This window comes from Phascolarctos cinereus, unplaced genomic scaffold (genome assembly GCF_003287225.1).
Source record: "Phascolarctos cinereus isolate Bilbo 61053 unplaced genomic scaffold, phaCin_HiC Scaffold_726;HRSCAF=1367, whole genome shotgun sequence".
NCBI lineage: Eukaryota > Metazoa > Chordata > Mammalia > Diprotodontia > Phascolarctidae > Phascolarctos > Phascolarctos cinereus.
The window spans coordinates 246,750,297-246,772,615 of NW_027556098.1; the positions used below are offsets into that span (position 1 = coordinate 246,750,297).

Here is a 22,319-nt window from a genome sequence, read left to right on the forward strand (position 1 = left end):
CATTTTTATGTACCTTTAAATTCTCTTTGGGTGCTTGTCTCAAGTTGCTGAGATTGTGCCACTGTTTTCAAGAGTTCCTGAATTACTACCCGGTCACTATTTCCAGCATCACTACAAAAATAAAAACACATAGAAAGGAATGTAACAATTATTTTTAATTGATTAATTTGACAAAATTAGTAAGACTCCCTCTTCAGCCCTTCCTCACATCTAATTCACTTGCATGTCATGGCATCACCTCCCTGACGTCATGGTTCTCTTCAAGAATGAAGGACAGACAATAACAAGACTCCCTACACCAAATGACTCAAAATGATTTGACTTCAGCACACAGCACGATAAACCTCATAACACAGCAACTTATATAATTAGTCCTTAATCAACTAGTCAACAAATCCTTAGATACATTCATTAGACTTAAAGGTAATATGATTTCCCATTAGTTTTACTGAACAAGGTACCAGTAATTGGTTACGTTTTAGATTAACACTGGACTCAAAGTGTCTCGCCCACATCTTTGCTTTAAGTTTATTGAGAAGCTGACGGTGAGGACAACAACTGTAACACTGCAGTCATTATGTGGCCAAGCAGACTATAGCCTCTCTTCAACTTGGTAGATGTAGACCAAGATTCATCACTCAAAACAAAAAAAACCCCTGAGGATGAAGCTCTTAGAACGTAGTGATCCTGGGCTTTGAACAGCAGTTCATCAGGGCTTTCCTTCTTGGTAGGACCTATCAGAACCTGGCCCCTGATGATATAACCTTTGTAGAATATGCTGTGCCCACCATGAGACTTCAGTGGAGTCCAAACAATTTTCTGCTTCAGTATTTGTTAGACTGACATTAGATTACAGCACTGTAGACATCTCCTTGCTTCTACTTTTATACTGAAAAACTTTTCAAATTCAGATACTTAACTATCCTCTCCTTGAAGAAAAAAATAAGAAACAAACCATGCTTAAATCTGAGAGTCATACCCATCATGGAGCAGATAAATGAAGGAATTGGCTAGGTAGAATGGGAAAACTGGACAACATACTAACTACTCCTTAATTACATCCTTTCAATGTGACTTCACTTCAGGCAGTCCTTGACTCACAGATTCTGACTTGTAGCACTCTGACATTCACAGTTGAGGTTTTACAAGGAGAAAGAGGGAAGCAAACAAATCACTGCAGATCACTTCCTAAAAAACTTACAAGTAACATTAAGTCTCCTCAAAGATGCCCTTCTGAATTCCATGACCCCAATGGTGTTTCTCCATCTCATTGTTATTGCAGAAATTGTGAAAGAAACATAAAGTTCAGTGCCTACTCCATTGCCTAATTATGGTAATAAAGGTAATCATTCCTTTTTTTAAAATTTTTAAAAATTTTAAATAGTATTTTTTTTCCAATTACATGTAAAGACAATTTTTAACATTAAAAAAAAATTTACATTCCAAATTTTCTCCCTCCCTCTTTTCTTCCTCCTCCCTAATAGGAAGGTAAGAATTTCAAATAGATTATATATGTGCAATCACGTAAAACGTGAAATAATATTTCCATATTATTCATGTCGTGAAAGAACCACAAAAAAGATAAAGAAAGTGAAAATAGTATGCTTCAATCTGCATTAAGCCTCTATCAGTTCTTTTTCTGGATGTGGATAGCATTTTTCCATTATGAGTCCTTTGGAATTGCTTGGATCATTGTATTGCCGAGAAGAACTAAGTTATTCATACATGATCACCTCACAATGCTGCTATTACTGTGTACAATGTTCTCTTGGTTCTGCTCACTTCACTTTGCATCAGTTCATGTAAGTCTTTCAAGGTTTTTCTGAATTCACCTGCTCATCATTTCTTATAGCACAATAGTATTCCATTACATTTATAGACCACAACTTGTTCAGCTATTCCCCAACTGATGGGCATTCCCTCAATTTCCAATTCTTTGCCACTACAAAAACAGCTGCTATAAATATTTTTATATATGTAAATCTTTCCCCCTTTTTTACGGCAATCCTTCTTTCTTGAAGGCCATGCCAATAAAATGGAAGCGCTGGCAGATCCTATACCAAATTGGAAAGGTTATGGGTTATATGTCTACACTATGTGGACTAGCCTAGTTAAGTCCAGAAACGCTCATCCCTGGGCTGTCAATAAGTTGATGATTTTTTAAAGCCATAATAACTCTTAAAGACTATTAAATTACAAAGAGGTTATTTCCATCAGTGAAAGGATTGCCCTGCAGATAAGACAACAAATCTTTGAATCACTGAAATGATATACATGTAACTGGCTATTTGCCCTGTTTTTAAGGGATTTAAAAAGCTCTATAAATATAGAGAACTAGTTTCTAAAATGGTGCATATGTCACAACCACTGAAATGCAGCAGAAAATGTTAGTATTTCCATTTATATTTATTTCTTATTTTAAAAAGTGAGAAAGTAAGCTTTACTAATATTTAATATGTAGATTAACACTGCTGCCGTCACTCTGTATGTCAAATGGTCACAAGTTGCATATAGCAATTGAGGTATCCTGAGGGAAAAATAAGAATTCAACAATGCAGGGGACTTGACAATTGCACCCACACTCATTCATTTTAAAATATCATAATATATTACAATTTACTTGTGAACACTTAAATGGATTTACAGATATTTTGAGTTTTAACTACATTGTTCCTGACAAAATGGACAAAAGGCTTAAAAGGATTCCTGCTAAGAAAATATGGGTTCAAGAATATACTAATAAAGCGGGTACAATCAAAGAACAACAACACAAAAGACAGAGCTGATATTTCTATATCTATACTAACGGTACACACCAATCAGCCATATTATAAAGAAAAAACAGTGACTAATCAGATCGTATAAAAAGAAACTCAAACTTGAAAAATTATCAAGATTATTTTAGACAAGGATTTACCACCAAATTGCTAAAGATGAACCTCACTCTAAGTATATACTACACCTTGAGACATGGGCTAATAAGAAACTGAAGCCACCACCATTATTAGCAAGACTTTTAAAATATTTTGTTGCTGAAAACAATGTCATCCATAAAACAACAACAAAAAAAAACCCTACAAAACAAAACCAAAAAATCCTCTCATCTGCACACAAATGGAAATAGATTTAGCATGATTAAAAATCTTCCAAATAAAGAGTCTCAATGAGTTCTGAAATGTTTGTTGAAAATATAAAACTGCAATAACTTCTGGTTAATGTGTAAGAAAGAATGAATGACATCAGGGAAGATGGAAATTTACTATGTGAATTTTCAACAACAACAAAATCTTTGTATAATTAATGTACAGATTGAAAATGAATATAATGATTTAGTAAGCGCCAGGCATGATACATTTTATCCATCTGGATCCACCTACCTTCGTGAGGTACCTTTTCCAACAATGACAGTCATTAAAACTAATCATTGAAATAAACTGAGCTTAGAATCACACCTTCAAATCACTGTATAAATGTTAATCCAAGGCTTTCAAAAATGAAGCATATTCAATCATATTCTCTCAATAAAAACAGTATGTTTTAGTGAAAGTAAAAAGGTTTTTTAGACCAAGAAAAAACTGAAAATACTTAATCTTCATCTCAATCTTTTTTTGTTTTGTAACACATATAATATGAATATAGTAATATGTGTATGAAATTTATAAATACATATATATATACATATATATACATACAATGTGTGCACAAAAATTTTTTACTAACAAAGGCATGAGATCAAAAGTTTGGAGACCACTGGTATAAAAAGTAGAGGTACAGCAATGACATCTGATTGAAAATACTGAAGAGACTGCTTTGAGTCATTTCTATAAAAAGATGAGCACCAGACTCATCATCCAGAACATGCCAATGTTTCTACAGGATGATGAGATGCAATTTGCACTGTTCCATTTTCCAGGAACTTAATCTGTTGTAAATTCTAATACGTGCTATATTTTATAAATGTGTACTCAGAAGAGCAGAAGCATTTAGGAGTCACTAAAGTATATTCATGAACAAATAAAAATGATTTTTTGATTAGTCACCACTTTGAACTATTCATACCATTTATTTTTCTTCATCTATAAAAATAATCAAGGTAACTATTTTATTAACTTTGGAAACCTAGATGTATAATTTTTTCTAGGAATTGTTTTTCCCTTTTCTGATGTTACTAATTATTTTAAAAACATTATGTTGATAAGATTTTTTTTTCATACATACACATACGAACCTCAGTCCTAGCATTATACCTTGTACATAACAGGAATTAAATAAATGTATATTGACTATTTTGTTGACTAACCTATATAAAGCATAATTTGGTGTGAAGTAGAGCTATCTTGGATATTATTCAAGGGAAATGAGTTACTAAAACACAAGAACAATTTCATTCTAAGGCAGAGTATTGTTCTCCAAACATGACCATTCCTGTTTCCATGCCATTCCTCTTATTGTCTAGAATGCAAACCTCCTTACTTATCTAAATTCCATACCCAACTCATCTTTCATGTGTGAAGTTACTTTTTCAAATCCAAATATAAAATTATATGCATACACATGAATTTATAAGCTCCATACAAATACTACCATATTCATATTATATATATTACAAAACAAACAAAATATTAATGTCTACTGTTATTTGCATAGTTGCTGTTTGTTTTTCATCCCCAATGTTCCCCAATGACATCACGGGTGATGTCTTAACTCCTTTGTGAACTGGATTTAAGTGAGACAGAGTTGCATAAAGTCATCAGTCTCACACTCTCTCTGAGAGTCATTGAAGTCCAGCGGCAAGACAAAAGTCAGGATGACTAGTGATGGTCCAGGATGCAGTGGATGATCTTGGTGTCCTGACCAAGCTCTAAGCGCTCCATAGCATTTGCTTCAGCCACCTTCATGGCCATTGGAACAAATTGTTCTTATCCACCCATTCCATGGGAGAAAGTCTTCACATGCTTAGAGAAGATAACCCTCTAACTTACTGACAGATATAAGGCCCATCAGTTACCCTCAGCCTGTCTGCTGTGACGATCTACCAAGATGTGGCTGTTGCACATGCTATAACTTCTTGGAACCATAAGGTGAGAGTTGAGTGTCAACTAGACACCAAAGGTGGATAAGCAGCCCTGAAAAGGTTCTACAAACTCTTACACCAGAGGTGTAGTCCTCCCTGAATGCCCCATATGCCCCATTTCTATAGTAATCTAATTTTTGAAGTGCTGACATATATATCATCTCATTTGATACAATAAGCTAGTTAAGTACATATAGAAGGCATTATTATTCTCTGTCTACTAGCTTAAAAGTAAGCAGGAAATCTATGATCTTTGTTTCTACTCTAATGGCTAATGTAGAATTGCACATAGTAGGAGCTTAATAAATGTTTGCTGAATGAATACTCATTTTAAAACCTAAGACAGATATGCAGAGAAGTTAGAGGAACTACCTAAGATCAAAATCAATCAACCAACAAACATTTGTTAAGATCTGGGGATACAAAGACAAAAGTGAAACCTTTCCAGCTATCAACGACTTTACATTCTAATAGTGGAGACTCTGTGTGTGTGTGTGTATGTGTGTCTATGAAATATATGAAATTTATAAAAATTATATGTAAAATATATAAAATGGGAAGGAAGTGCACTAGCTGTTGGGGGAATCAAGAAAGTCTTCGTGTAAAAAACAGGTGGTCCTTGGGTCCTTTCAATAATGGAAGATTGTGTGTCTTCTCAAAGCTAATCATCTCTAGCTCTTTTAATCAATCCTTGTAATATAGTTTTGATCCTTATGACCATCTTGATAAGGGCTGAATGGTTGACTTTTATTCATGTTTCCATCACCGAAACGGGGCAGAGATGGGTTAACTCATCAAGTTAATTATGAGCATCTTGTTGTTAATCATTATTATTTTTATTGTTACTTATTATTATCACTGAGTTAATTATGAATGTCTCAATTTCTCTTCCAATCAGCTCTCTACTCTCATTTTCCTTTCACAAGCTATAGTCATTGCCACTTGCTCACTTGCTAGAGTATCTTTGCTGCTTAGAATATTTTCCCACTTCTCTCTCTTATGACTATTTGAATGTTACCCAACTCTCAGATCTAGCTCCAAACATTCCCTTGCCTCCAGACCACAATAACCTACGTTTTGTAGAACTCCTTTCATACTTCATGTAGTCAGGAATATATAGTTTAGCACCTAAATGTTCACTCCAAAATATCATAAGCTCTGTAATGGCACAAAATGGATCTTAGATTTTTCTATCCTCTTCAGCAGGAATGTTTAACCTGGGGCCTACGAATTTGCCTTTCTTAATATTTTGATAATTTTATTTCAATAGAAGTGGTTTCCTTTGTAATCCTCTATATTTTAATTTATGGATTTAAAAACACTATTATGAGAAAAGGGTCTATAGGCTTCACCAGATTGCCAAGGAGGCCCATGACACACAAAAGGGTTAAGAATCCTTACTCTACAGCACTGAATACCACTCCAAACACATAGCAAATACTCAAATGTTGGTCAATTTATTTCTACTTACATGGAGACTTCTATGCCCTAAAATAGACTGTAGGAGGGCAGTAAAAATGACCTTGTTCACTAATTCAGTTTCAGATTTTATACATTCCCACAAGCCATATTTCAAACTTCAGAGTTCTCTAGTCAGATCTCCAAATACAGATGATTTGATTCAATACAAAAACTATTTCAGAGCTTACATATGACAAATGCTCTACAAAGCACTTTGTCCTGTGCAAGGAAAGCTAAATGTTTGTTTGTATTATGTAATATATCAGTAATATTCATTAAATGACACTAATCTATTCATGGTCACTTTTATTTCAAGGTGCATACATTATATCTTTTTTAAAAATCTACCTTTGAAGGCAGTGAGAGAATGCAGAAATAGTAACTGATTTACAAATCAAATCATTTAGCAAATAATGTTATAAGTGAATGGTCATTTATTAATAACTTACCTTGGGTTGACTTCAAGATGGTAATTACTTGCAATTGTGCTGATTTCAATTTTCTTTTTAGATGGGGTCTGTGTAGAAAAAATGTATATACTAAATATATTTCACAAGTTAATTTTTAGATTGAGGACAAGGAATTATTCCCTAGTGTCACTTTTATGATATAAAAGATATAAAAGGAGTAGCTAACTCAGACCTTTCCAAATATATATTTAATAACATGTACTCTACTAACTTTATAGAGTTGTTATGAGAAAATAAAGGGTCAAGATTAGTGTACTATTACTCCTTTCATATGCCTCAATCAGTTCAATTCAAGTACTCACTTAATAACACGAAAGGTGACGGATGAATGTATAATTTTAAAAGTTTTAGTGGATTTCATTTAACCATGAGCCACTCTACTAGGTTTCAAGGACAACTCCATAAACATCATAACTAAAACTTAGAGATTATTTTGAAATAAACTGCTAACCAGCCTCAATTCATCTTGCATGTGTGAAGTTACTTTTTCAAACCCAAATCTGAAATCCAGGAGGTAGCAAGTTTCCTTCACTAGAGATCTTCAAGAGCTTAGATAACTACTGGTTGGATACGTTATAGAGACGATTCTTTTTCAAGGGGAGGGAATGCCCTCCTCTCCTCACCTGATGTCTTAGGCTGTATAACGTACCTTCAAAGCTTAGCTCAAATGCTATCTTCCATATGAAGTTTTTTCCTGAAGAACTCCCAAAAAGTTTTAGTCACCTTTCCTCTAAAAATATTATTTCGTATATGTGTGTGTGTGAGTGTGTGTGTGTGTGTGTGTGTATATATATATATTATATATTTACACACACACATACATATATATACTTCACTTATGCATGTGTACATGTTTTATCCTCTGACAGAATGTAATAGGGTAGGAAAAGATTTGATTTTGTCTTTTGCCATGGCAAAACACACACACACACAACACACATATACACATACACATACACACACACACAAAATCCATGACTAGAAAGAATGTTTTCATTTCTTGATGACCTAAATAAAATGCTATATATTAATATGAACATCAAGGATATATTCTTCAATGAAGTCTTTCTTGATAATCTCTATTAGTAAGTAATTTTTCTGAACTCTTCAGAGCACTTTGTTCAACTTTTATGAACTTATTTCTCAGTGTTTATTAATTATACCTGTGTATATCTCTCCTACTTGATTATAAGACCCTAATGACAGAAATACATCTTTCAGCTCTAATTTCTATCATTCTGTCTTATAGCCATGATATGCAAAATTATATGATTTAATAATAACTAGTATTTATATAGCACTTTAAGGTTTACAAAGCATTTTATAAATGTTATTTCATTTTATCCTAACCACAACCCTAGGAGGGAAGTAGTATTATAATTCCTAATAATAACTAAGGCAGGTAGAGGTTAAGTGACTTGCCCAGGGTCACAGCTGGTAAGTATCAGTGTCAGCATTTGAACTCAGGTCTTCCTGATGCCAAGTCATCTTTTAACTGCTTCTAAAGTGTATTAGAGTTCAATCTGGATTGGTTTTTTTATACCCCTACTAGGCTGTAAGCTCCCAGAAGGCAGGGGGTGCATCTTATCTGAACTTTTACTTCTCCTTAACAAATGCAGTACCCTGAATAATGTCTACCACAATATCTTGTATATAATAGGTGTTTAACAAATGTTCATTGAGCACCTTTATCAGTTAACATACACACATATTCATTGAAAACAATGACTTAAGCACCTGTGGGAAGATGCTATAACTTTAACTTTTACAAATAAAGAAACTAAGGTTCACATATCTCTCTGATATATCACACCTTATGGACATACACATAAGGGCAGTGAAATAGAAAGAGAGAGGATTTGGAAACAGAGGACTTGGATTCAAATCCTGACTCTGCCACTTACAGTTGAATGACCTTGGGAAAATCCTTTAACCTTTCTAAGCTTCAGTCTCCTTATCTGCAAAATATGAGGGTTGGATGATCTTTGAAGTGCCTTCCAGCTGTAAAACCTGTGACGCTAAGTAAATTTCTATCTACAAATACATAGAGTTTCTCAGAGACAAAAGAGCTTACTGTGATGGTCTGATGTTCAATCCTTAGCTTTTCTACTCCAGCTCCATAGAGTTCCCTCAGGAGACACATAATTCTCGTCTTTTTCCCAGCTCCTGATGGTCCATACACTAAGAGATGAGGGAAGTCCCCACACTGTACCTGGAAAAAGCAAAGAAATAATGATTTTGACATAGTTCCTTGTGGGAAAAGTTATACATTTGTTCCCTGTAAAGTTGATTTTCAATTGATATAGAGAATTTTTTAATAATAAATCATTAGAAGATGAATGTGAAACCTCAGTCTAATCCTAAGAATCATGGAATCTTGAGTTGGAAGGGACTTCATAAAATCTGTACTTCCAATTATACCCCCACAGAAGGTTCTTCTACCTACAAGATCCCCAATACATATGTAACCAAGCTCTAATGGAAGATCTGTGATATGGTAGTCATTAACTCCTGTAGTATCTAGTTCCATGAAGTTTTTTCCTTATATTCCAATAGATTTGGATATCACAACCTGGCCATGCCTGTTCATTCTCTATGGCTCTTCATTCACATCTTCCCTTAAGTTCACCAGAGGGGCTCTACCTACCATGTTACAGGGTTTTACTTTCTTCTGAGAACATGAGCATGCCAGTGGAGCACTTGACCAACTAACTGTTCACTTATCAACTCTCACCTTCACCGCATGCCTATCCCATCTTCAATTCCTATTGTACCTTTCCCTGATCCTGATCCTTTATCCAGGAAATTCTTCTTCAAAGTTCCTTATTTGGCATATATTATAGCCAGTCTACAACCATCACACACCTGCCTCTGAATTGTCCCTCTACGTGATATTCACATCAGACAGTTGTGTTCTTTGTCTGAAAGGTGTATAACAACATTGGGAGAATACTAGTATTAAAAAAGATGGGCCTTTGTCTATGGGAGAAACACGGAGTCATTAGAGTTTTGCAATTTCAATACAGCCTGCTCTGCTCCTGTTTAATTTTGAGCCCAACTCATTGTCCATTTTCACTGCCTGTTCCAGATACACATATACACATATGTATTCACAAATGCACACATGCATGAACGTGCTCACACTCCATGTTCATTTTTCTGGCTGTCATATCATATTGCTGAATAATATAGAGGTTGCAGTGTGTATAATGTGTGCACACAAATCTACGCATATATATAAGTGTATACACACACACACACACACACACACACACACACACACAAATGTAGACACGTATACATGTATCCACACATACTGATGGACAAATTCTACAGAATATCCAACTTTGTGCCATAATATGAACAACAAAAATCTTCATTCATTTGTTTTTCCAATGGGGAGAGAGACTTTTCCAAGCAGTAATTCCATGGCCTCATGAAATTGACTGAAAGATGCAACACATAATCCAGTGTGCTTGTTTGTTGAATATAAAATAAGCATTTGAATACATCAAAACGCCATCCTAAAGACTTTCAAGAAGGTATTTTGCACCCATATATTAAGCCATTCAAGATTCCTTGAAAGATACAACACAGATAACCTTATTCAATCATCCTCTAATCATAAACATCAAGCAAGGCATAAAATAGAGACAGATATATGCTCTCCAAAGGTATTCACTAATATAATGGAAGAAATCTAGCAAAGAATCCAAGTCAAAGAAGGATTTCCTAGGGACAGTCATTTCCTTCTGATTATTCTGTTTGCAGATGACAGTGTGTTGGTTCCATCAAACCCCAAAATACTGCAGGACCTTGTAGAAGAAACCTGTAACCCCTCAAAAGGGGTTTCCTTATAGAGAATCAAAATCTCTGCAATTCTATCCCCCCCCCCCACTTCCTGGTTCTGCCTTCCGAGTCAAGCAACACAATTCAAAACCACTTTCCACATAATAGCCTTCAATGCTTGAAGACACACCCTAAATCTTCTTTTTTTTTTTACCTCTAGGCTAACTGTCCAGGATTCTTTCAACTTGGGAATCTTCATATGGCATTAGTCTTTTCACTATCCTGGTCAACCTCCTCTGCTCCTCAAATCACCAATTTCCTTCCTAAAACTGAGCGGCAGAGAACTGAATACAATGACGCAGATGCAGATTTAGACTTATCAGAGTACCTTCTAATTATTCTGAAAATAGACACTATACTGATATTAATTCATTTTAAGATCAAATTAACTTTTTCTGGCTATTATGTGACATTTTTGAATTATACAGAAGTTGTAATCCATTAAAATTCCCAGATATTTTTTAGATGACCTTTCTTTCTATTCTATACCTACTTTCTCACAATTAAAAAAAAGACAATTATTAAAGTAGAATGGAAGAAACATTTATTAACTGCCTACTGTGTGTCAAGTACTGTGCTAACCACTTCTAGAAATATCATTTCATTTGATCCTCACAACAACCCAGTAAGGTAAGTGCTTTTATCCCCACAGCTAGGAAATATCTGAGGCACAATCTGAACTCAGTTCTTCCTGACTCCAGGCCTAGTACTTGATCCACTGAGCCAACTGGCTCCCTAAAAGAGAGGGAAAGGATGAAATGCTCCAACTAAAAGTCAAAAAAAAAAAAGGCAAAATCAGCTAATCCCATTGCAGTATCTGTCATTACCCACAGTGCCGGTGTGACCTTGGAGAGGAGATATTATGCTCAAGGACATCCCACATACTAATTTTTTATAAAATTAGAATTGGTGCATACTTTGGAGGTGGTTAATTCATTTTGAGAGGTATCATGGTTTAGTGAAAAGAACAATAAAGTGAAGACAGGGCTATATGTAGGTTCATCTCTACCATTAACTATGTGCAGTGTGACCTTATATAAGTCACTTAATCTTTTTAGGTCTCAGGTTCCTCATTTTGCAAAATGAGGATAGGATGAATTATTTCCAGTATTCTTTCCTAATCTAACTTGATGATTTAAGTCAAGCCCATAATTTTATACATAATGGTTATATAGCATTTTAAAGTACATAAAGCACTTTAAATATATTATCTCATTTGAGAGATGAAATGGCTTTTCCTATTCTATAACTGATGCTTTTTTGCACTGCAATATGCTACCTGCCGGAGGCAACACATGAAGACTTAATTAAAAATAAGACCAAAGTAACTATAAATTGCCTCTGTGACCATTCTTGAAATCAGGCAACAAAAGTCATATTTATAAAATTTTTATAGTAACATTGTTAATCAACACCCAGATTCAACTCTGAAAATAGTAAGCAAAATACACTGAACTGCGATTTGTAGGCATCATTTCAATGTTTAAGTTTTGGTAAATTAGAACAGTGAGAACAATGAATTCCCTGAAGTGGTCACATTATTTGAATTCACACTATTCCAAGTAATAATTATATGTAAAATATGGTACCAGATTTTGGTTCCAGCCCAACAGAAATACACAATGAAAAAAATTTTTAAATAAGTTTTTTATCTGCTTACTAACATAAAAGCAAAGGATAAGAAAAATTTATTTTTAATTCAAGTGTGTTACAAATAGAGTAGTTACAAAAAGTAAAATTTTCAAAACTAAAAAAAATTTAATATCATAACCTAAATATAAGCCTACTCCAATGATATAACAACACATCAGTATTGTGATTTTAAATATTTTAGCCACATAGACTAAATTGCCTCTTCTTTCTTTAAATTTTCACATACACACTGGTACGAACAGATAGAGCTTTATCCACATCTCAAATATGCATGCTCACATTCCCATATAAAGAACCAAGTAGTTGAATGGCCTGGGGTCTTTTCTAAAATTAGAAATGCTTTAAATGTGATATTGTTATCTTTTCGATATTTTCCAAAAACTGCACTAACTTAGAAATCAACTTTGAAAACAGCATGTCACCCATGCTTTCTTATCTAACTACCAAAGAACTGAAAGTGATCACAAGGATTTCAAGGTCAATAAGCAAGTATTGGTTTTGATTTAAAATCCTCTTCAGCATTTCCTCCCAATAGATGTTATATTAGGTGATCCTTAGATATTCTAAATCAAGGTTGAGGTTTTTTTTTCTTTCTTTCTTAGAAACAAATTTTGGAAGGCATTCTTTTCTAGAGTAACTTTGTTTCATCAAAATCAAAACTTTGTTAATCAGTGTTGTATCCACTTTTGAGTATTTTCTTCAAAACATCAGGTTATTTAGCTACTGTGTTTCCATTTTCTTCCACGGCCTTACATAAACTTGAAGCTTTTATCTGAACGTCTGCTCTAAAAGGAATGCATTTCTGACTGCAATCTTCAATCCATATAACAAAAAGACATTTCCATCATCTTAATACATATATTCCCTGTGGTTGTTTGAAAATCAGAAAAAGCTGATGCATCTTTGTCTCCTTTTATTTTGACTTCCTATTTTATGATATTCTGTACCATAAATTCAGAAATATCAACATCTTGTCCTATTATGGTCATGCTTTTTCAAATACATAAAATTTTTGTTTTAATACTAATAAAAAGCTTCTCTTCTTTTTTGCACTGGCAATGTTTCCATCTGAAGTTTTCTTCCTTTTGTTGCTTTTGTTAAGAGCTATTTTTTTTAAATTAACACAACTGTTGATAATATGGTGCATATCACATATATATGCTACAAAAAGGTATGTTATAGGTTGTAGTGGCATGTTAAAACCCTCAATTAGCTTGCACGAATAGCATTAATTGAATTTTGGCTAACATTAAACACAACCTGGTATCATCTTATAATTCACACTAAATCAAATTTCATATTATTTGAACTTGCTTTAATAATAATCTAGCCATATTAAAAATCAACCCCATTAGTTATAGTCACTATGTTGTATAATATTGTTCAGATATGAATAAATTATGCTAGTTTCTTCATGCAATTAGGCTTTCTAAAAAGTTCTTTTTATGTAAGATTTTTCTTTTAAGATGCTATTGAAGAGGTCTAGGACTTTTGGGGTGCTTTTGGAACCCCAAGATCGAGGTACCAGGCCCTGCCTCAAAGAATTCAACTCAAATCTTCTTCAGCCAGAGGAAAAGTTTATTAGTGATAAACACCTAGAGCCAGGTGATGACCTTAAGGACAAGTGGGCATGAGGTTCTCAGCCCCAAATGAGGGCCAGGGTAGATCTTAGATACTTTGGGTGACCAGGGAAGGGTCTGGGAAAATGGTCTGGGTGTGAATCCCCAGAGATTTGAATGCCTAAAAGACTGAATAGACAATGGGAATAGATAAGAAGGAACAGAAAGGCATCTGAATGAGATTAAAAGGTAGGCTAAGGCTTTCAAAGGAAGATGAGGGCCTGGGGCCTGTAGAAAAGGGGAGCCAGATTCTCTTTGGGGCAAGGGGCCAAGACCTCGGCTTGATACTTGAATATTCTCAAAAGAGCAAAACTCAACCAAAATTGGAAGGAACCTCAGAAGCCACTTAGTCTACTCATTAGTGAAAAACGGTGCCATCATAATATGCATGACAACTGGTTATGGCACCTTTGAAAACCTTTAATGAGAGAAAACTCACTAACTCCAGACCAGTCAGCTAATTGTTATTAGGTCTTCCTTACATTAAGCCAAATCTGCCTCTGCAACTTACCACTCTGGCTCCTACTTACACCTTCTGGAGCCAAGCAGAACAAGTCTAGTTCTTCTTTACCATAACAGCTTTTTAAATACTTAAAGACAACTATCATATACCTCCTACCTCTTCTCCTTCCCCTAGGCTAAAACATCTCTATTTCATTCAGATTCATATGGGATGATTATGAGGCCTTTCACCATCTTGGTTTCCCTGCTCCAGAAAGGTTGTAGTTAATTAATGCCCTTCTTAAAATGTGGCACCCAAAATTAACACAATATCCCAGATACGGTCTGAGGAAGATAGGTATATATCGCTTCCATGGTCTGGGACACTACACCTCTCATAATGCAGCTTAAGAGTACACTGGATGGGGGGCTGCTAGGTGGCACAGTGGATAGAGCATTGGCCCTGCATTCAGGTAGACTTGAGTTCAAATCCAGCCTCAGACACATAAGACTTACTAGCTGTGTGACCCTGGACAAGTCACTAGCAAAAAAAAAAAAAAGAGTGTATTGGATGATTTGGCTTCCATATCACACAAATGACTGATACTAAGGAAGATGGCAGTGAATCTTCTTTATTCTCACAATGATTCCAGAGTCTCAGAAATCATGCATAAGGCCCTCATGGCCTGAGACCACCCCACCCCCACCCCCGGCCCCGCCCCCGCCCCCATGTCAATCCCTGCCATACACTTCTCTATCCTGGCTTCCTTGTGAGAAAGATACATCTTCTCTGGGATGTTCCCTTAAAGGCACTATCTACCAAAAAGAATCAAACAGGATACAGGAAATAGACCCAACATGCTTCCAGAACCCTAACAACACAGGGCCAAGATCACCACCAAAGCCATTCATAGCTTCCCACTGGGCCTCTTATGGTCCCCATCAGCTCCTAAGTCCATTTTAAACTTTCCTATTGTTATCTGAACTTCAGCCTGGGTCTACTCTTACCTTTGGAGATATATGAGTTTTGTAAACAGCCAAAATTACTCAGAGCCAAGTCAAGTAGGTAAAGTGGCTGAATGAATCACTGAATATTAGTATTTGGGATCAAATCCAAGATGTAACTATAAAACAACAATGAATTTTCTTGTATGGCTCATAAGCTGGCTCTGAAGTAAATTATAAAAGAGAAGTTCTGAAAATGTCTTAAGCAACAGCAGCATTTTTTTAAATAAAAATGTAACCACTAGCTTACCACCTCAAAGAAACATTCCTTAATCTTTTTCGTGTCATGGACCCTTTTGGCAGACTATTGCAATTTATAACCCTCTTCTTAGAATAATGTTTTTAAATGAATAAAATAACATACATAGAATTACAAAGTAAACCAATTACATTAAAAGTTATCAAAATATTACCAAAAAAAGTTCACAAAACCTAAGATAAGAACCCCTAATCAGATTCATAAGTTTGGGCTCCTGGTGCAATGTGACTCCTGCTTAGTTAACAGAATAATACACTACATTCAAAAAGAAGAGATTAGGTGGGAGAGGCATGGGAACAACTGAAAATTAAGAGGCTACAGAAACTTAAGTTACCTAGATCAAAAAAGTGTTCACCTAGTAGCAATCTTTGGATTTGATGTGAGACAAAAGTATAGTGATGATCATTTGGGTGCAAATCAAAGATCAATATAATGGTGGATGTAAACTACAGGCTGCCAGGACATCTGAAAGAAATGGATGATAAATTCACAACATAGATCACAATGCTGACAGCGGAGGTAAGATATACACCTGCAATGGGAGACATCATCTATTCACATATTTCCTGGAGGTTGCTTTCTACTAAAAGCAGAACAGCCGAAAAATTACTGATCTGTTTTGCCGAAAATTTTTTTTTTAGAAACAATGGAGAAAACAATAACAGATACTGTTATTCTGGACTTAATTCTGACAAATAAGAAAGAAATCATTGATAACACTAAGAAGATAGCAATCTTAGAAGGAAGTAGTCAAACCATCTTGGAGTTTGTGACAGATTAGGCCAGGAGTTTTGAGAATAACCTGGCTTGTATACCAGCCAGTGCAGAAGAGTGATTTCAAATAGTTTAGAGATAAGATGTAGGACTTCACAGCCCCAGACAGGGCAATCATCTTTAGAGGGATGAAAATCTCTCAAGATTAAAATCCTAAGGATGCAAAAAAAAAACAAATAAAATACAACCCAGCTCCCAACCAAGAGTTCCTTTTCCTTCTTCCCCATAGATTTTTTTCATATAGTTGTCAAAATAACCTTCCTAAAATAAAGCTATGTCATTTCCCTGTTCAAAATTCTCCAGTGACTGTCAACAGAGTTAAGTTCAAACTCATCAGTCTGGTATCCAAGGCACTTTCGTAAGATGGCCTCAATCTATTTTTCAGCTTTCTCTTCAGGTTTTCTCATATAATTTATACTTTAGTCAAACTGGACAATTTGTCTCTCTCCTCACAACTGGCTAGACAAAAAAGAACATCTCAGCTTTCTGCTATCCTACTTCTGAACTTTGGAACAGTGAAAAGTGTACTGGTCTTGGGAATGAGGAGACTCCAGTATGAATTTCACCTAAGATGTTTGTTAGTTGTGATCATGGGGAAGTCACTTAATCTTTCAAGGCCTTAGTTTCCTCTTCTATAGATCATGGATCTGGGGCTGGACCTGTAATGTCACTGGTATAGGGAATTCTCCAATGAGAACACTCCAATAATTCAGGTCAGTACTTTATCTCTAATTTATATTCTTACAGTAGCTGAGACCATTGAAATGTTAAGTGACTTACACAGATTAAGACAGCCAGAAATTCTTGGCTTCTAAGGAAGCTAGGTGGTACAGTGAGTGGACAGAGCTAGGGACCTGGTGTCTGGAATACCTGGGTTCATCAAATACAGTTTTAAAACACCTACTCGCTGAGAGATTTTATTCATTTAACCTTAACCTATGTCTTCCTTAGTTTCTTCATTTGTAAAATGGGAATAATAGCACCTATCTCCCAGGTTTGTTGAAAGGATAAAATGAATAATATTTGTAAAGCATTTCACAAAACTGCTCTATAAATACTGTTATTAGCTACTATCCTCTATTCCACATTGCTTCTCTGCCTTATTTTGTAGTATCAAGATAATAATACTTGCACTACCTACTGCACGGGGATGCTACCAGAAAAGCTCTGAACAAAACCTAAAGTGCTACATATGAATTAACATTATTCTGTTTGTGTTCTGTCACCCTCCTTCCATCTCTATTTATCAAAGTATTGCCCAACTTAAATGCCACATGATATATGCTTAACACATTCACTGATCCCCTGCAACCAGAACTGTTCTCATCTTCCCCTGGAAAACCATAACATTTCCCCCCCCATTTTTCTTATGGCATTTATCACCTTCTTCCTTGTATTACCTATGTGAATACATGTATCCCCAGTAAACCCCATCCCAACCCCCTTCCCCATTTTTCATGTTACTATGGTCAATGTATATACTCAGTGTTTCACTTGTACCATTTATTTCCTAGTAACTGACACCCTGAATTCTTTTGCTAAGCTGCCTTTGAGAAACCATCTAATTTTTGTCCTTCAGCTTTCCTACCCACAAAGTAGAATGGTTTTTTTTTTTTGGTGAAAGCAAAGTCCTGGGTTTAAGTTGGGGGGGATCACGTCTCAAAAAGAAAATTTTTTTTAGGCAAGAAACTAGGCAAGGCAAGGGAAAAAAAAACACTACCTTCCATCTATTCTATACTTACTTTGTTTATCTCTGTGTACATGTTAATATCCCCTCTGAAGGAAGACACTTTTGTTATTTTTTATTACGGTTGTTTTTTCTTCGCATCCTCAGCGCTTAGCACAGGGTCAGGCACATAGTAAGAGACTAATAAATGCCTGTTGATCCACTAATCAATCTAACCGGTAAGCTGAAGTGGGGTGTGGGGGGCGGCGTAACAGGTTAGGTCTTTGCCCTTCTGGTCTGCGGGGGGGGGGGGGAGAAGTTCACGGACTGTCACAATTGGCCCCGAGGACCCGGCCCTTTTCCCACGGGCAGGACTAGGGGCCCCACGGACGACCTCCCCTCTCATCCTGTCCCCGCCCCATCGCCCTCCCTAACCCCCAGCGTATCTCCCAGATCGGGGAGTGAAACTGGGGGAAGGGGGTCTGGGTCCTCCCTCCCGCCATGGCCGAGCTCTTCCTCGCCGGCCCCCGCCGGCAGACCAGCAGGCCGCTCACCAGGTTCCGCAGCTGGGCCGCCTGCTCTTTGTGATAATCCAGCCGTCCCAGGGAGGTGGGCCGGTACTTGTCCACCCAGAGGCTCATGACGACCCAGCTTCACCTCCTCTGGAAGCTTGAAAACCCCGCGCCCGCGCGCTTTTCCCGCGACCTCCAAATCGGCTGCGTCACTGCCGGCTCCGCCCAGTGAAAGCTGATTGGATGAAGGAGCCCCGCCTCAAGGTGATTAACTTGAGGTGTAATGAGCAACCTGACCAATGAGCACCCCCAAACGCAAGGCTCGGCTGGGTATTCTCGCGACAAACAGCGTAAATCGCAGTCATTGTACCATCTACGCTCTGCTCTCCTAGCTGCTTGGAGCAACTAAAGGGAGTGAGTGAGAGGAAAGCCATCCAATCAGAAGCAACTCCAGTTCTACGCTAGCCAATAAGCCCCGCCTAATCCATTTCCTCTTCTCCCTTTTTTCTCCGCCTACTCGGAAGGGCCCCTGGCTAAGAGCTCAAAGGAATATATTTTCATTGCTGAAACCTCTCAAGATATTTTGGTGTTTACTGTCTAGATTTCTTTTTTAAGGACCATGCCTTAAACACATATCACTCTGGCTCTCATTGATTGGCCAACAGTACGGTCAAGGCCAAGCCCCACTTGGTCATGTTTGGGTTCTGACGGCTCAAAGGGAATGTAAATAGTGATTGTTTCTGTTTTGCCAGAAACTCTGAGGGTCTTCCCCACCCAGATTGATTTTTTCTTTTGACTAGGTAAAAGAGGCCATTTTGTGCCTCATTTCTTACCTAGTCTTAATCACTGAATGGGAGTTGTTTGAGACAAACCAAGACCTAGGAAAGACCTTAGCTTAAAAAGGCCAAAGCCTCCCACTGCATCCAGGGCCATCTCCAGTTGTCCTGATCTGTGTCTTGCCACTGGACCCAAATGGCTCTGGAGGAGAGAGTGAGGCTGGTGACTTGGCATAGCCCTGCCTCACTTTAATCCAGTTCACTTGCAAATCATACCAAATCTTTGGTAGTCTTTGGAGACGAAAGGACAAACAACTATGTGCATGGGTAAACTCTTACAGCTTTGTCCTCCCACCTAGGGGCTGGCTCTTTGTGCAGAGCAGAGAGGGCCAGGGCAGGAGTCTTTAGATGTAGGTTGGAATCTCTCTTTTGCCATTTAATATCAATGTGACTTTGGTAGTGGCAGCACAACTTCTCTGGCCCAGGTTTGTAAAATAAGGGAGATTGGGAGCAGATGACCTCAACTCTAAATCTTTGATCTTATGAATTAAGAGATCATATGATCATAGGATAATAGATTTAGGGCTGCATAAGGGACCTTCAAAATCATTCATAATATTAGGTATAAAATTTTGGGATTTGAAATGTATTAACTGGATAAGTAGTTTGGTTTTTGTTTTTTTGTTTTGTTTTTACATCAAAAGCAACCAGCATACCTGTGTACAGTCATCTGATAACATGCAAACAACAGCATCTGTCACTGATTTTTTGCTTTCTTCCCAAAATAGAGACATTCCTACATCTCCACACAGATCTGAGTAGACCTAGGTATTTCTAGGACCAGAGGCACAAATATTTTCCTTTGCCTTGTGGGCAAATCAACAATAACTTAATTCTTCTGTAAAGAGAAAATGAGTTGTCAAGCACAGTTGATTTTCGCACAATGAACCAGATTCACTAGTTTTCTGGGGCTCAAATGATATGCCAGAGAAAATTGTTGACAGTTGTAACATGTTGTGCCCACTTATAGACAGCCCAAGTGAAATCAAGGCATAATTTTGCAAAATAAGGCGTTTCCTGTGTTTCGTGTTTAGTAAAAGATTTGTTAAAGGCAAACTGTTTACCTTTTTTTTTCCTCTTTAGTCTAAGTAACATTCATTATTTACCAAACTACTATTTAGATACTTAGCTTCTTACTATTCCTGTAGTTTGTTCATTTAAAGCTGTAACTATTTAGGCATCTTAATAATATCAAACTAGTGTTATTATTCCAGGAAGGAATAATACAAGCACCCCTGCATGTATCATATAAATATACTGAATATTAACAGAATATTATTAATACAAGAAGTAATCAGTCTCAGTATGTACCTTTAGGCTACGTAATTGTGTCTTTTCAAGTGACAATCACACGTCTACCTTTTTACTACTCCCTAAAATATTAAGTAGGTCAGGTTTTTTTTTTAACATTAGAAATTGAAGGCAAGCCTATTAGTAGCTTCACACTCTGCAATTTCCTACTGCTGTTATCTGCTGTCCTAAGGTCCACACCTTATCTTGACAGCCCACTTCCCACCCCCAAACATACATGTATATATAATATACATATTATATATGCAATATACATATGCATTTCAGGATACAAACTATGATTTCATCCTCTCACATAGGCAGATTTTTAAAAATCATTTATTAAATGTCTATATACCAAGTACTATTCTAGCAACTAAGTACATTAATACAAAAGCAAAACAGTCTCTGCTCTCAAATAGCTTACATTCTATTTGAGATTTATGTACGTATATGTATAACATGCACATATATGGGTATATATAAAATAAACATAAGGTGATTTAGCCAAGGTTAGAGTATGTCCTTGCACATAGCATTACAGTAGGTGTGGAAGCAGTTATATGGAAAAAATAAAAGGCATATGCACTTGCCTACATGTCCTCAGCCACACATTCCAGCAATGTATGGCTGTATATACATGGTGTTATGAAAGCTGGTATTTCCCAAATAACAGCAGCAGAAACACTATTTCTCTCTGCATAGATAAGTTACCTAAATGCAGCTCCAACATAGGTGTGAGATGGAGGCATTTCTAAAAACCGTTGTTCCATTTGCTTCCTTCTTATATGTGCTGCCCTGCCTTCCTTACTATGGGATCTCTTATCCATAGCCTCCCCCCAAGATCGGAGTACAGGATAGCGTCAATCAAGAGCTATAGCCCAAAGTACTCCATAGTGTTGGATGGAGTCCTGGACCTGCCACAGTGTGGAAGTCCCAGTGGGAAAGTATCAGTTGGTAAGAACCAGAAGCAAGAGGTAGGAAAAAAGGACAGGAGGATAAATGACCACAGTAAGCAGGAAATACCAAAGCAAATGAGATTCTGAGGGACAAAGTGAGTCCAAATACCAGAAAAAAAAAAGTTGGGCAGTACAGCATACACAGGATCCTAAGGGATAGGCAGGAAATAAGCTCTGAGGCCAAGCTAATCTTCCTCCAAGCCCTACTCCCCAAACAGCAAATAGAGCCTGAGCAGAGTTCTTTGACAATACCAAGCACTTTCTTTTGTGTAAACCTGCTCTGAGGCTAACTAATCCTACCCTCCATGTTTCTCTGAAGGCACTTCAGGTCTGAATCACAGCTGCTTCTAATAGCTCCCATATATCAAAGAGCTCTGTGTAAGTGGCAGCAGAGACTGTGCTAACACAAGGTAAGTAATTTTTAAAAATCTAATATCCTACATAGTCGATA

The 22,319-nt window shown here is 36.6% G+C and overlaps 1 protein-coding gene across 1 annotated transcript in view; it reads right to left on the reverse strand.

Moving 5' to 3' along the window:
- The window catches only part of RFC3 (replication factor C subunit 3), a 31,463-nt gene extending 12,246 nt beyond the window's left edge, over window positions 1-19,217 (reverse strand). Inside the window, exons 1-4 of the mRNA XM_020997236.2 lie at window positions 18,826-19,217; window positions 9,080-9,217; window positions 6,985-7,052; window positions 14-111 (exon numbers count right to left, since the gene is read on the reverse strand). Coding sequence (XP_020852895.1) covers window positions 14-111; window positions 6,985-7,052; window positions 9,080-9,217; window positions 18,826-18,912 — 391 coding nt within the window. The 5' untranslated portion in view covers window positions 18,913-19,217. The remainder of the gene's footprint in view (window positions 1-13; window positions 112-6,984; window positions 7,053-9,079; window positions 9,218-18,825) is intronic.
- Window positions 19,218-22,319: the final 3,102 nt, after the last annotated feature.